At 36.8% G+C, this 12,080-nt stretch overlaps 1 pseudogene and 1 gene segment (V, D, J or C); one reads left to right on the top strand and one right to left on the bottom strand.

The window, feature by feature from the left end:
- LOC124377346 overlaps positions 1–12,080 on the top strand; it is a 93,261-nt pseudogene that overhangs the window by 25,687 nt on the left and 55,494 nt on the right.
- LOC124376842 lies at positions 2,667–3,327 on the bottom strand. The segment is given in 2 exon segments: positions 2,667–3,172; positions 3,288–3,327. Coding segments are annotated over 2 exon segments (402 nt in total).

Here is a 12,080-nt window from a genome sequence, read left to right on the forward strand (position 1 = left end):
TTATTTAACTCATTAAAATTACACTAAAACTGTACAAGAGTCTGGTATAATCAATGTAATTACATATCTATCTATCTATCTATCTATCTATCTATCTATACAGATGTGCTTTTTATCTCTGAGAACTTATATATAATACAACAACAATTCAAACCGATAGATGGATAGTTCATTTTTAATTAATTAAAAGTGTGTGATTATTTGGTTTATCCTGAACAGTGTGTGTGTTTGTGTGTGTGGAGGGGGGGGATATTTTTTTACTATCACTCCTGTACACTACGTATACCTAAACTTTAAAATTTGTACTTTTTCTTCTTTGCTTATCCTAATTTTCGTCACAGTCTTCGCTTTCTGGCTTCGCTTCACCATCTAGCAGCGGCGTCTCGAGCTCGTACCTCAATTTTTTGCTCGCGTAACAAAGCAAAAAAATCGACCGAGTGACCGCTCGTACCTCAGAAAACTAGTACATTAATGCACTCGTAGGTCAAGGTACCACTGTATTTGTGAAAGGAAGGAGGAAGACAGTGAACAATGACTTACTTGGTCGGCTACTGTTTAGATACAAGCCGTTGTAGCGCGTTGAGTCTGGGTCATGGGATAGCTCACTAAATCCAGTTGCAACAGAAATCATATACAGATAAGCACAAACTTGTGCTTTTTTATTTTTCTTGGCAACAGCGTTATGGGTTAGTCAAAAAAACTTAGAACTGAGCTTCAGAAAACAATAAGGACATAATCCTCGGTCTCCACACACGCAGTAATACCGGAGGAATGCAGTGACGTGCTATTCCCAAAATACCGCTATGCTCCTAATAGAAGCGCAACATATTGCATTTAGTGTCTTTCGTTAAAGCCTGTGTAAAGTTCATTAGTTTCAGTGTAGAGACCTGCGGCTTATAGACAGCTGTGGCTTATTTATGTTAAAAATAAAAATCTTTGTCAAATTCAGTGGCTTATATAAGGGTGCGCTTTATAGTACGGAAATTACGGTATATTTGTGAATGTAATGTGATTGATGTGTATTTGGCATCTTTAATCACTTTTTATTATTTTTTTCTGTTCCATTCAGCTGCATCTGTTACCACAAATGCTGTTTGTGTCTGTGGTTTATTGATAACAAGTAGGTAAAGAAAAAATATTTGATGGGTTGTTGTACAGGCTTTCACTGACTCTGTATTACTGTGCTGCTACTCTAAGAGCACAGTGATAGAGAGCAGAATCTGAGAGCTTTAGACCTCTGATGGAAAGTTCAGTAGAGTCTCTGGTTGTTTCTGTCTTTAATCGAGTGTCAGTGGGTTTGCGCTCAATAGAACCAAAAGTTCTTGCACCTTTAAGCAATAACAACTGTGGTGTGCTGTTAGGATATTGTTTGTACCAGTAAAGCACAATGTGTTCACTGTTTGTCTCATATGTACATTTGAGAGTAACAGTGTCTGTTTCCTTTCCATTGGCATCTTCATCTTTCGGCCCAATTTTATCTGCAAAACTGCCTGTTGAAAAGAAAAAAATAAAGAAATAGTAATTTTGAATTTTGTATAAATAGTTTAAAGCCTCAAACATAAGTATAAAAAATACACTGAATTTACTGATGAATATAAATTACCTGTAGCTACAGTGAGAATCAGTGGTGTGTATCTCACTATATACAGTAAGGTGTAGAGTTGAGTCATTTCTGAACACAGCTCTGTGAGTATTCTGTATAATAGTGCTGTATGTGCTGAACTTTACACATGAGGGAACACGTCTCTAGAAGACCACACCCAGGAAGTGCTGCTGTTGTAGTGTAGCTTGTATGTAAAGTCACTGGTAGGTATGTGAAGTAACGTCAGTGTGCTGTATCAAGTGCCATGGTTGGGCAAAAATACATCAAAATGTTTTTTTTTTTTTCTTCTAACCTCTTTATTCCATTGAACTGAGATGTATTTTTTTTTTAATATTTAGCTGTGAAATATAATTAACTACTTAAATTTTACACTTTTTATTTTAAGAAACATATTCTATTGTAAAGGAAACTGATGAACTGCATCAAATTTCCTAAGGTGTTCTCTGTATTAGTGAATTGAGTTGTGAGGAAGTATGTAGTTAGTATTTAATCAGATTATTGAGTATTGAAACTGTTCATTCTAAAAGTTTAGTGATAAATAGAACTACAGAAAAAGTCACATGGTGCAGACAGGAGACATGTTTATAACTGATCTTTATTCTAGGGTTGTTTACACTCAGGAACACTGAAGATGAATTTGGACAGTAAGTAATATAAACAGTCTGCTACACAATGGTTTTGGGCTACAATTCTCATGAACATTTTCATTCATTCATTCATTCATTCATTCATTCAGAATGAGCTGAATCGTCTCCGTCAGTGAACAGCTGAAAACCTCAACAAAGCTAGAACTATAATGAATTGATATTCTTTGTCACACAGATGAGGATGGGTTCCTTTTAAGGTTCCTTGAGCCACTGGCTTGTTCATTATGGATAAACTAATTATCTATAAATATAAAATATATTTTTGTTATCTTTTAATTTCTGTAAAGCTGCTATGGGGGAATGTTTATTGTTAAAACTGCTTTACCATGTACTAATGGTAGGGCACAATCATACACACTCACACACATTCACATACTACAGATCATTTGGACAACAATTAGCCAACAATGCATGTCTTTAGGTTGGTGGAGGAAACATCTGAAGCATAGTGGAAACAAATTCAGCACACACAGTGGAGGTGAGATTCAGAACCCTTAATCTCAAAAGTGCAAGGCAAACAAGCCAACCTCCAAGCCACTGTCTCCCCCTGTTGGCAGTCTTTAGTTAAACATACCAGTGTAGAGGTTTTTGTACAGTGCAGCTGGATTTCCTGTCACTGTGGGCCTCAGAGCACAGTAGTAAAGAGCAGAGTCTGATACAGCAGCAGAGGAGATAATCAGATCCACTTCTTTATTCGTTTTATTAACTTCAGCATCCAGACGTGGTGGCATGGGCTTACTTTTTCCTCCAAACAGATCAGTGTAAAGAAGGAACACAGGTTTAGATTTTGGATGTTGTCTGTACCAGTGCAGGTAGGGGCCTGTACTACTTGTTTCGTATTTGCAGGACAGAGTAACATCATCACCTTCATCTACAAATTCATGAGTGAAAAGTGGCTCTATTGAATCTGCCATGGAGTCACCTGTCATAGAGAAGAAAACATAATGTTTTAAGCTTTTACATAATGAATCTGAAAAATACAGTCTATAAATCTCCATTAAAGTTTCTGTGAAATAAAAAGTCAGTGTATAACTCACCTAGTGAAAGCCACAGACACATGAATATAACAGTGAACATGATGAATGGTTTTAGCTAAAAGAAAATATTCTGAGGTCTGAATATATGAACATCTTAAAGGTTCATGAAGCTCCACCTCACAGCATCAGATGTCAAAATCAGTGTTACTGACAGCAAACACAAAGTGTAGGCAGGTGTAATTATGTAAATACAATCATTTTTAACAAATAAAATATAAACTTTACTTTACTTTTTAAACTAACAGTAAAACAGTTTCTCCTAATTTGGTGTCTCCAAATTAGTGGGTTCAGCTATAACAGATATACTGTATCACCTAATACTAGAATTATTAAATAACAATGTTTATTAAGAATAAGGAAATTAATAGAGATTTATATTTTGTATTTGCTTCTTAATGACTGTTAAACCTCTTGATGCTCAGCTCTAATAAAAGTATGAGTTATGAGTATTAATGAGTATTTATTCTTATGACAGTTTAGTGTGAAGTGGACAGTTGTGTAGTTTTATCAGAATGGTGTCTCTATAAATGAGTTGAGCTACTAAGAGTAATCAGGGCAGGAGTGAGGATAATATTAGTGCAGTGTGTATGATAGAAGAACAGCTGTAGTTTATATCACAGAGGTTTTATTGTGAAAATGAGGATTCATCATCAGAGAATGTGAGCAGTGTTGTGTGGAGCTCTAGAACTTTTCCCACAATAAGATAAGTGACTGCGCCATCTAGTGTTCACCAAGGAGAAAAACCTTAACACACTAATACATATTTACTCCCACATACAGGTCATACACACATTGCTAACATTTTCAAACCTAGGAGCAATTTAAAGTCAGAAATCCATCTACTAGGAGCCACAAAAAAAAAAAAAAAAAAACAGTCTAATATTGATAATAATTTCTCCAACTCACCACAAATGCAACAATGTGATGAAAGTGTGACATTCACAGTAAAAAGAAATCACACTTCAGCCCTGAACACAATTCTAGCAATGCACAATTCAAGTGCACTTCAGCATGTTAACGGAGGTGTGTGTGCTGAAGTTATTGTCAGTTTATGTAAAGTTCTGTGTTTTCACCCCGTGTCTGTGTGTGTTTCTAAAAAACATGACTATAGGAAATTTGCTGGGATAAATGTAAGTGTGAATGAGTGTGTGAAATGGTTTGTGCATGGAGTTCTGCAAAAGAATGATATCTCATTCAGGGTGTACCTGAATGCACAGAAATAACCCATGTCAACACAGTCTCACCCCACATCGTCACATATCGACGTTGCCTCGTTGCCTCTGATGGCGTCGACATCCGAGGCAAAAGGTACCCCCTTTGCGTCGCTTTTCAACGTAGATGGCCGTCCTATACACTTCAATGCAAATCCCTCATCTTCGGATTTTGACGCGGCCGGGGGTCAACCAACGAATCTGCCGTATGTGGTGAAAATTTCGTAACATTATTATTATTATAGTAACAACAACCATAATAATAATAATAATAATAATAATAATAATAATAATAATAACTTGGCTAGATTTATGTATTATCTTGCGAAAAAAACACAACAGGTTTTATGCTACAGACTTTTTAATGGGTCAGACCGACCCTTAACGTCGGATTTTGACGCACGCAGTGGCTGCAAATCGGTTTGTTTGTTTTTTTTTTTTGATAAAAAACGATTTGCCCAGTATATTTGTAATAATGCTTTGATATAACCGTATCAACTAACAGAAACTGCTGTAGAAAATAATAATAATAATAATAATAGTTATTATTATTATTATTATTATTATTATTATTATAGTAACAACAACCATAATAATAATAATAATAATAATAATAATAATAATTGTTCCTGCCTCTTACCCTACTTCACGTTGGCCAATCAGCTACTTCAGCGGTGACACCTCATTGCGTGCGACGATCCCAAGCACCATTGCGATTTTCTATTTTCATACGTAAGTATTGGACTCAATCTAGAATTAGATATATTCCACATATCATCACATTATTTATTTACGTTTGTTTGGAAGCACCTTAGCCCACAAGGTCGCTTTTATGATGTTAAAATAATATCTTTTTCGCACATGCGCAAAATGAATCGCGCAGGTGGACGTATTCGCCAGCAATCGGTCCCATCGGTCTCAACTCAACTGCAAGGAAGTAAATGTTGCTTGCAAATTTATCAGAAATTATAAAAATTAATTATGTGAAAATGTATTGTGTTAGTAGCTGCTGTTTTTTGCTGTTCGAGTTACAAGAGATAGAGAACACGATTAATAAAATGTGCGGTATGCTAGACAGAAACGTTAGATTAGCCTATGTAAATTTTTGGAATATGGTACGAAATCCATCTAAACCATTCATTTTCAGAAACCTTATCTCGCCTAGATGTGATTAAATGTGCGTCCCACCTTTCTCAAGTCTAAGTAAAGGAAGGTCAAGGTGATGATGAATACACTGTAGCTATTTAATGGTGTTTAAAATTAAAATTAAGTTTATCATTGGTAACCCAGTAAGTAGTTTTTTTTCATATTGTGCCTGACATAACCTACCCAATTAATTTTTAGATCACCAGAGACCATTTAGCCATCCCAGTGCCTTAAATGTGCCAGGGATATGTGGGTAGAAAGTATAAATGCTTATTACATTTATAATATAAAATATTTATCATGAGATTTGTACCTGAATACTTAAACCAGTAAAATTTTGTCTGCCTAATCTTGTCATTGTAAGAATGTTTTTTTATAAAACATACAAAATAATTTTAAATAAAGTTATTAGTGTAACATTTTACACAGCTTTGTTTAAACTTAAACCATGTCAGCTCCTACTGTGGACTCTGGTGCCCCATGCGGACCCCAGGTTGGGAACCATGCGTATATTCAATAACTTAAACTGTAGACATAGACATGTGTATTTTTGACGGTAATAAAGAACTTATTGCAGAAGAGTCCAAGCCTAATAGTTGGGCAACGGAGAGCCCACCCAGATAGAACACGTACGTCTATAATATGTCTGCTAAAGATCTGGAGGTCTGCTAAAGATCTGCTCTTTAATTCATCTGTTAAACATCTTAGAAAGAGCTGCTGTACATCCATTCTAAATCATGAACATCTTACAGAATCTTCTAGAGGTCTATAAGACATCTGACAGAAGACGTCTCAGAGGTGTAGGGCAGATGAGCAAACAGCATCTGTCAGATGTCTTGCAGATGAAAATGCAGACATCCAATAGATGTCTGCCAGATGTATGTGTGCTATCAGGGCATTCACAGTTGGGTTGGTCTAAATGAATTTAATTTTGACATTGAATGTGCCTTCAGGCTATTAATGTATGTGTGTGTTGTGGTTTTACTTGTATAACAACCTATTTGCCTTAAATGTGCTATGTTTTAAAATATCGTAATAATCTTTTGTGTGTGTTTGTTGTACATTTCAGAATGACAAAGCGAAAATTCAGGCCTTGCCCTGCTTGCCAGGTCAAGAACCAGGCTATCAGATAGTGCTGCAGCGCCTGCTATACAAACCTCTGCAAGACTAAAAAGATGGAGGGCCTCAAAGACCGACTGGATAATGCGTGGGGGCAGGGGGTCTGGAAAAACCGGAATGCGTCACGAGTGGTTTCTTCTGCTCAAGTTGCAGTAAGTAAAAATACTCATGCTTCATGAATTGAATGGTAATCAATATGACACTCAAAGCACATTACATTAACATCAATACTGTCCTACTGTCAAACAATCAACATTTTATTTTCTAACTGTGTAGAACAATCAGGCGTGAATCAACCCATATTTCTGTTCCTTAAGATTCAGTGCTGTTGGTAGGAAGAGGAATGAAGAAAATCATCATAGACTGAATTTGCGAAGTGGGAGCTGACCATTGCTGAAATAAAAGGGGCACAGAAAACCCTCATACTTAACATTAGCTGACATTTTGCTATTCCGTTATTGTTGCATCAAATTTTCTTGTTCTTCTACCTTACAACAGCAATTGCTGATTTCAAGGAATAGGGATATGGGTATATATATATTTACGCTGGAGTTGTCGTTTTGGTTGGTCAAAGATTGTGTTATCTTGTGACTGAACGTACAGTTTCAAAAAACTTTCCTTTCACTGACAGGCTTATGCATGCCTTCCACAGCCATAATACCATAAACCGGATGACATTTGGATCGATGTGTCCAAAATTACTTACTCTCAATTTGCTTATAAAATATTACATGTTACATCCTGTATGCAACTGATATGCTTTCTAATAGTGGTTTCCTTATAAATAAATTGATTACAAAAAATAAGATTTTGCACCAATGACAGCTTAGTTATTTTTCTTTTATTCAACAATTAGTTATTACATTCCTAGTGTTTAAGTCATAGTAATTTAAAGGACTGCATGTATATGATGTACAGATTTTTTTACTCCCCTGAACACTAAAACACCTTTCGTTGTATGCCTTGCATTCATCCACACACTCATACACCATTGGCTAGCATGCAAGGTGATAACCTGCACACTGGGTTTAAGGACACTTTAATGAGTGCAGACGGAGCTGGACTTGAACCTGCAACCCTCTGGTTGCCGAACAGCACCAGAGAGAGAAGTGTTTATGGTCCTTGCACAGCAATGGAATTTGACTGTCAATTCTTTTTAGGGCAACCTCCAAATCGTTGCCAAAAGTGATGTTGATGTGAATTGTGTATTCTTGATATTAATGCAAATGCACATTTTTGTACTTTTGTTAATTTCAGGTGCAGAAACTTGCTGCCTTGGGCTATATGCCCATTTTATTTATGGGCAGAAAAAAAAAGAATTCGTTGATCGCCGATATAAATTCTGGAATACCACTCAATGAGGACACACGACCTTTTGTTGATGCCATGAAGAAGGCTTATGAGTATTTACTTAAAAGCAAGGTTATAGTTATGCAGAACTCGTTACTTTTTAAATTATATTCAAAATAAAAATATTTGGGGATGTATACAGATTAAAATGAATGCCAACTTGTGACCTCATTTACAGGACCCCAGATGTCTCCTTTACATCCCCAGCCTGACCAGCATATCCAAACCCCAACCCAGCCTGACCAGCAGATCCAGCCCCATCCTGACCAGCAGATCCAATCCCCAATCCAGCCTGACCAGCAGATCCAGCACCATTCTGACCAGCAGATTCAGACCCATCCTGACCAGCAGATCCAAACCCCAACCCAGCCTGACCAGCAGATTCAGCACCATTCTGACCAGCAGATCCAGACCCAGACTGAAGCTCAACAGATTGATGATGATGTCATCCTCAACCTCTATTTTTTGCCCTCTCCATCCCATGTCCAGACTCACTCTGAAGCTCAACAGCTCCAGGTCCAGCCACGGCCCCAGCAAATTCAGCCGCTGACTGCCAAACCAAACAATAAAAAAATTAAAAAAGGTAAAGTAAATTTTCTTGCAGCTAATCTCTTATGCAGAATTAATTATGGTTTAAATAACCACTGTGTAGTTTTTGATGTAAAAGTAGTAGACTATCTAAAAGGCACACAAAATCTTCCAAACAGTCAGCAGTGCTATGCTGTGAATATTTTGGCTGCAAACTGGATGTTTATTCCATAAACATTAATGATGATTCCAGATTCTGTGAAACCCTGCCTAGTGCATAAGTTGCGGTTTCATATAAATACACAAAGCCTCAGATCAAGTGCAATACTTGTATTTATTGATTACCGTTTGTTAACAATACCTTTTTTGTCTTTGTCATTTCAGGGTGCCGAAAATGCAGCAGGCAAAAAGTGTGGCAATACGACACTATCGTTGACAAAAGAATGACAGGGGTCAGATTTAGAACCATATTTTTTATTAATGTCTCTCTAATATTAATTATGTCCTCCTCATTGTACAATATTACTTTATAGCTTACCTACTGATGTTTAGCCCACATCACCCGACCAGTGTATACAGCCAAGCATGAATGTCATTTCTGTCTGTATGGTTTTGTGAAGTAAATACACAATTATACTTAAAAGTGTGTGTGTGTTTCTGTAGGATAAGGCTGAAGTAAAGGTGCGCTGGTTGCCTTGTTCTCAGTGGTAAGTATTGACATACAGTACATATCCATTCACACTTGACTATGTTTCTCATCAGCCCTTTGGCATTTTTGGTATAGTGTTGTTCTAGGATGATAGAGTAGTATATACACATTGGCTGCAAACTGGCTTCAGGCAGTCTTAGTTGAGAGCTTACTTTGGTAAAGCCTGTCCCCTAAACAGTAACACAATGTAAAAACAGCATGATGCCTACTTGGTAGGGCTGTGCAATTAATCAAGGTTGCATCAAAATCGCAATTTGCTATGTTGCACTTTGCTAATCACAAAGCCTGCAATGTAGACACAATGTGAAAAATATAAAGAAGACACTCTATAAAAGGAAATTTTAAATGGTTTAAATGCAAACCATTATAATTGTTGTGATGTTTTTTATTGTTTTTGCTGCACACTTTTGGAAAGTTTTTAAGCTGAAGCTTGACTTGCGCCTTAAATCGCAAATATGTTAATAAAATCGCAAATCAATGTTTTTACTGAAATCGCACAGCCCTACTACTTGGGTAGCAATGTGCTTTGTGATATTTAAAAGGAAATTAACAATAAATAGAAAATTGGAAAGACAGATTTTGTGAAATTGTACAGTATAAGCTGTGAATGCTATAGACATTGTGTACACAAATAGACTTATTCTCCTGATCTAATGTAAGATGTGCTATACTTAATTACAGTGGCAAAGCCTGGGAGGACACATGGGAGCCAGCCAGCCAGTTTCCTTCCTGAGCTTAGCACAGGACTCCTACAGCAGTGACCTGAAGTTCAAATGAACATTTCACACACACACACACACACACACACACACACACACACACACACACACACACACACTGCTGATGTTATATGTGTGTTCATACTATGTTTGATTGCTGTACATTTCTTTATTTGTTGTTTGCTTTTACTGTCTTTCAAATGGCACTAAATATGTCTTCATCTCTTTGTTGGACTTGTGCAGTAAAGTGAAGTTATTGTATTTCTGATTATGGTTCTAATAAAGCACTGTTTATTACTTCTTGAAAAAAATGGCTATTCTCTCTGTTGTCTAACTCTGTGTTTAGTTAACATATCAATGAATAGTGTCCCTATGGGTGATTTTGCATTCGCGATGCAAATGCATCGTTTTTTAGTCACTGCATCGGTAAAAACTGATTTATGTATGTATAATTATTAGTAGATTATAATTTAGAAAGTGACCAATATTTTAAGATTGCATTCTCCTCTCTAAACTGTTGCTACGTCCTGCACCCCCACAGAAAACGAAGCGTGTCATGATTTGAAAGTCAGATAAAGCAATAAAACGTGAAATGGAGTTTAAATGATATGGACTCTAAATGAGTGATGTGGAATGGATTTGAGGAAGCAGCAGCAGGAAAGTCAAGGCTCTAGCTAAAATGCGGAACGGAGTTTAATTTATTAGGGAATTTTTATCTAGTAATGGAATGGATTTGACTGCCAGCGCTCTAACAAGTTAGAGAAAAAGTAAGTGGGTCCAAAATCCACTATCATTAATTTTAAAGTGGTCTTATAATGGTTCAGACGCACATGTACAAATCCAATGTGTGGAAACTGTACACTCTAAGAAAGGATGTGTTCATTTTTACTTATTATTTTGTGTTATTTAATTTAACACATTATGTGTTATTTTAACACAGTATATGTGTCATTGTGTGTTGATTAAAATAAATAAAATGACAACACAAGATATGTTTAAACACCACAAAATAATGTGTTGTTCCATTAATAACACAGATTTGTCTAGTTAGAGACAACACATTAAAATTGTTGTGCTTAACTAGACACAAAATGTGTTGTTTTAACACAACTGTTTTAAGAGTGTACCATATTAAATTGCATAGCATCATATTTTTCATTGCATCGGACTGCACTGCATCCTAAAGGGGTGAATCGTATCACATCGGTAGCTGTTCATATGTATCTTTGATGTATCGCATTGTAGGCTATGCAGTGAAATGTGTATCGCATCAGACTCAGTTATTAAGATGCACATCCCTACTTTGGCTCAGCCTCCTGGCAACACACAAGCAGCTGGAGGTCTCAAATTTGACAGACAACTTTGTTAACATCCCCTGTATCAAAATCTGTGCCACATGCTGACATTTTATCAATTATCTGCTGAGCATTCTACACGCATGGGTCTTCAACCCTACTCCTGGGGACCCACTGTCCTGCAAAGTTCCTTTCCAACCTGATTCAGCACACCTGGCTTATGACTTTTCAAGTGACCCTGAAGACCTTGATTAGCTGGTTCAGGTGTGTTTGATTATGGTTGGAGCAAAACTCTGCAGGAAAATGGGTCCCCACGAGCAGGGTTGAAGACCTATTTTCTACAGCAGTGGTTTTCAATCCTGGTCCTGGGGACCCACTGCTCTGCACATTTTGTATGTCTCCCTTATCTGACACACTCAGTTCAGTTCATGGATCTCTCTCCTAACGAGCTGATGATCTGAATCAGGTGTGTTAAATAAAGGAGACACACAAAATGTGCAGAGTAGGTCGCCAGGAACAGGATTGATAACTACTGTTCTACAGCATCTTTGCTTCTTTTAGTGGTACATTCCAAGGACGTCTTTGGTCTCAGACTTGACACAGCATGTGAGGTCAGTGAAAGTGAAGTGTATTCTGCGAATCACACTTTTCTGCATGAAGTCAACTCAAAATATTGTTTTAGTGTTTCTTGAATGATATTTAATTGTCAAAAGTCA

Source organism: Silurus meridionalis, chromosome 23 (assembly GCF_014805685.1).
Source record: "Silurus meridionalis isolate SWU-2019-XX chromosome 23, ASM1480568v1, whole genome shotgun sequence".
NCBI lineage: Eukaryota > Metazoa > Chordata > Actinopteri > Siluriformes > Siluridae > Silurus > Silurus meridionalis.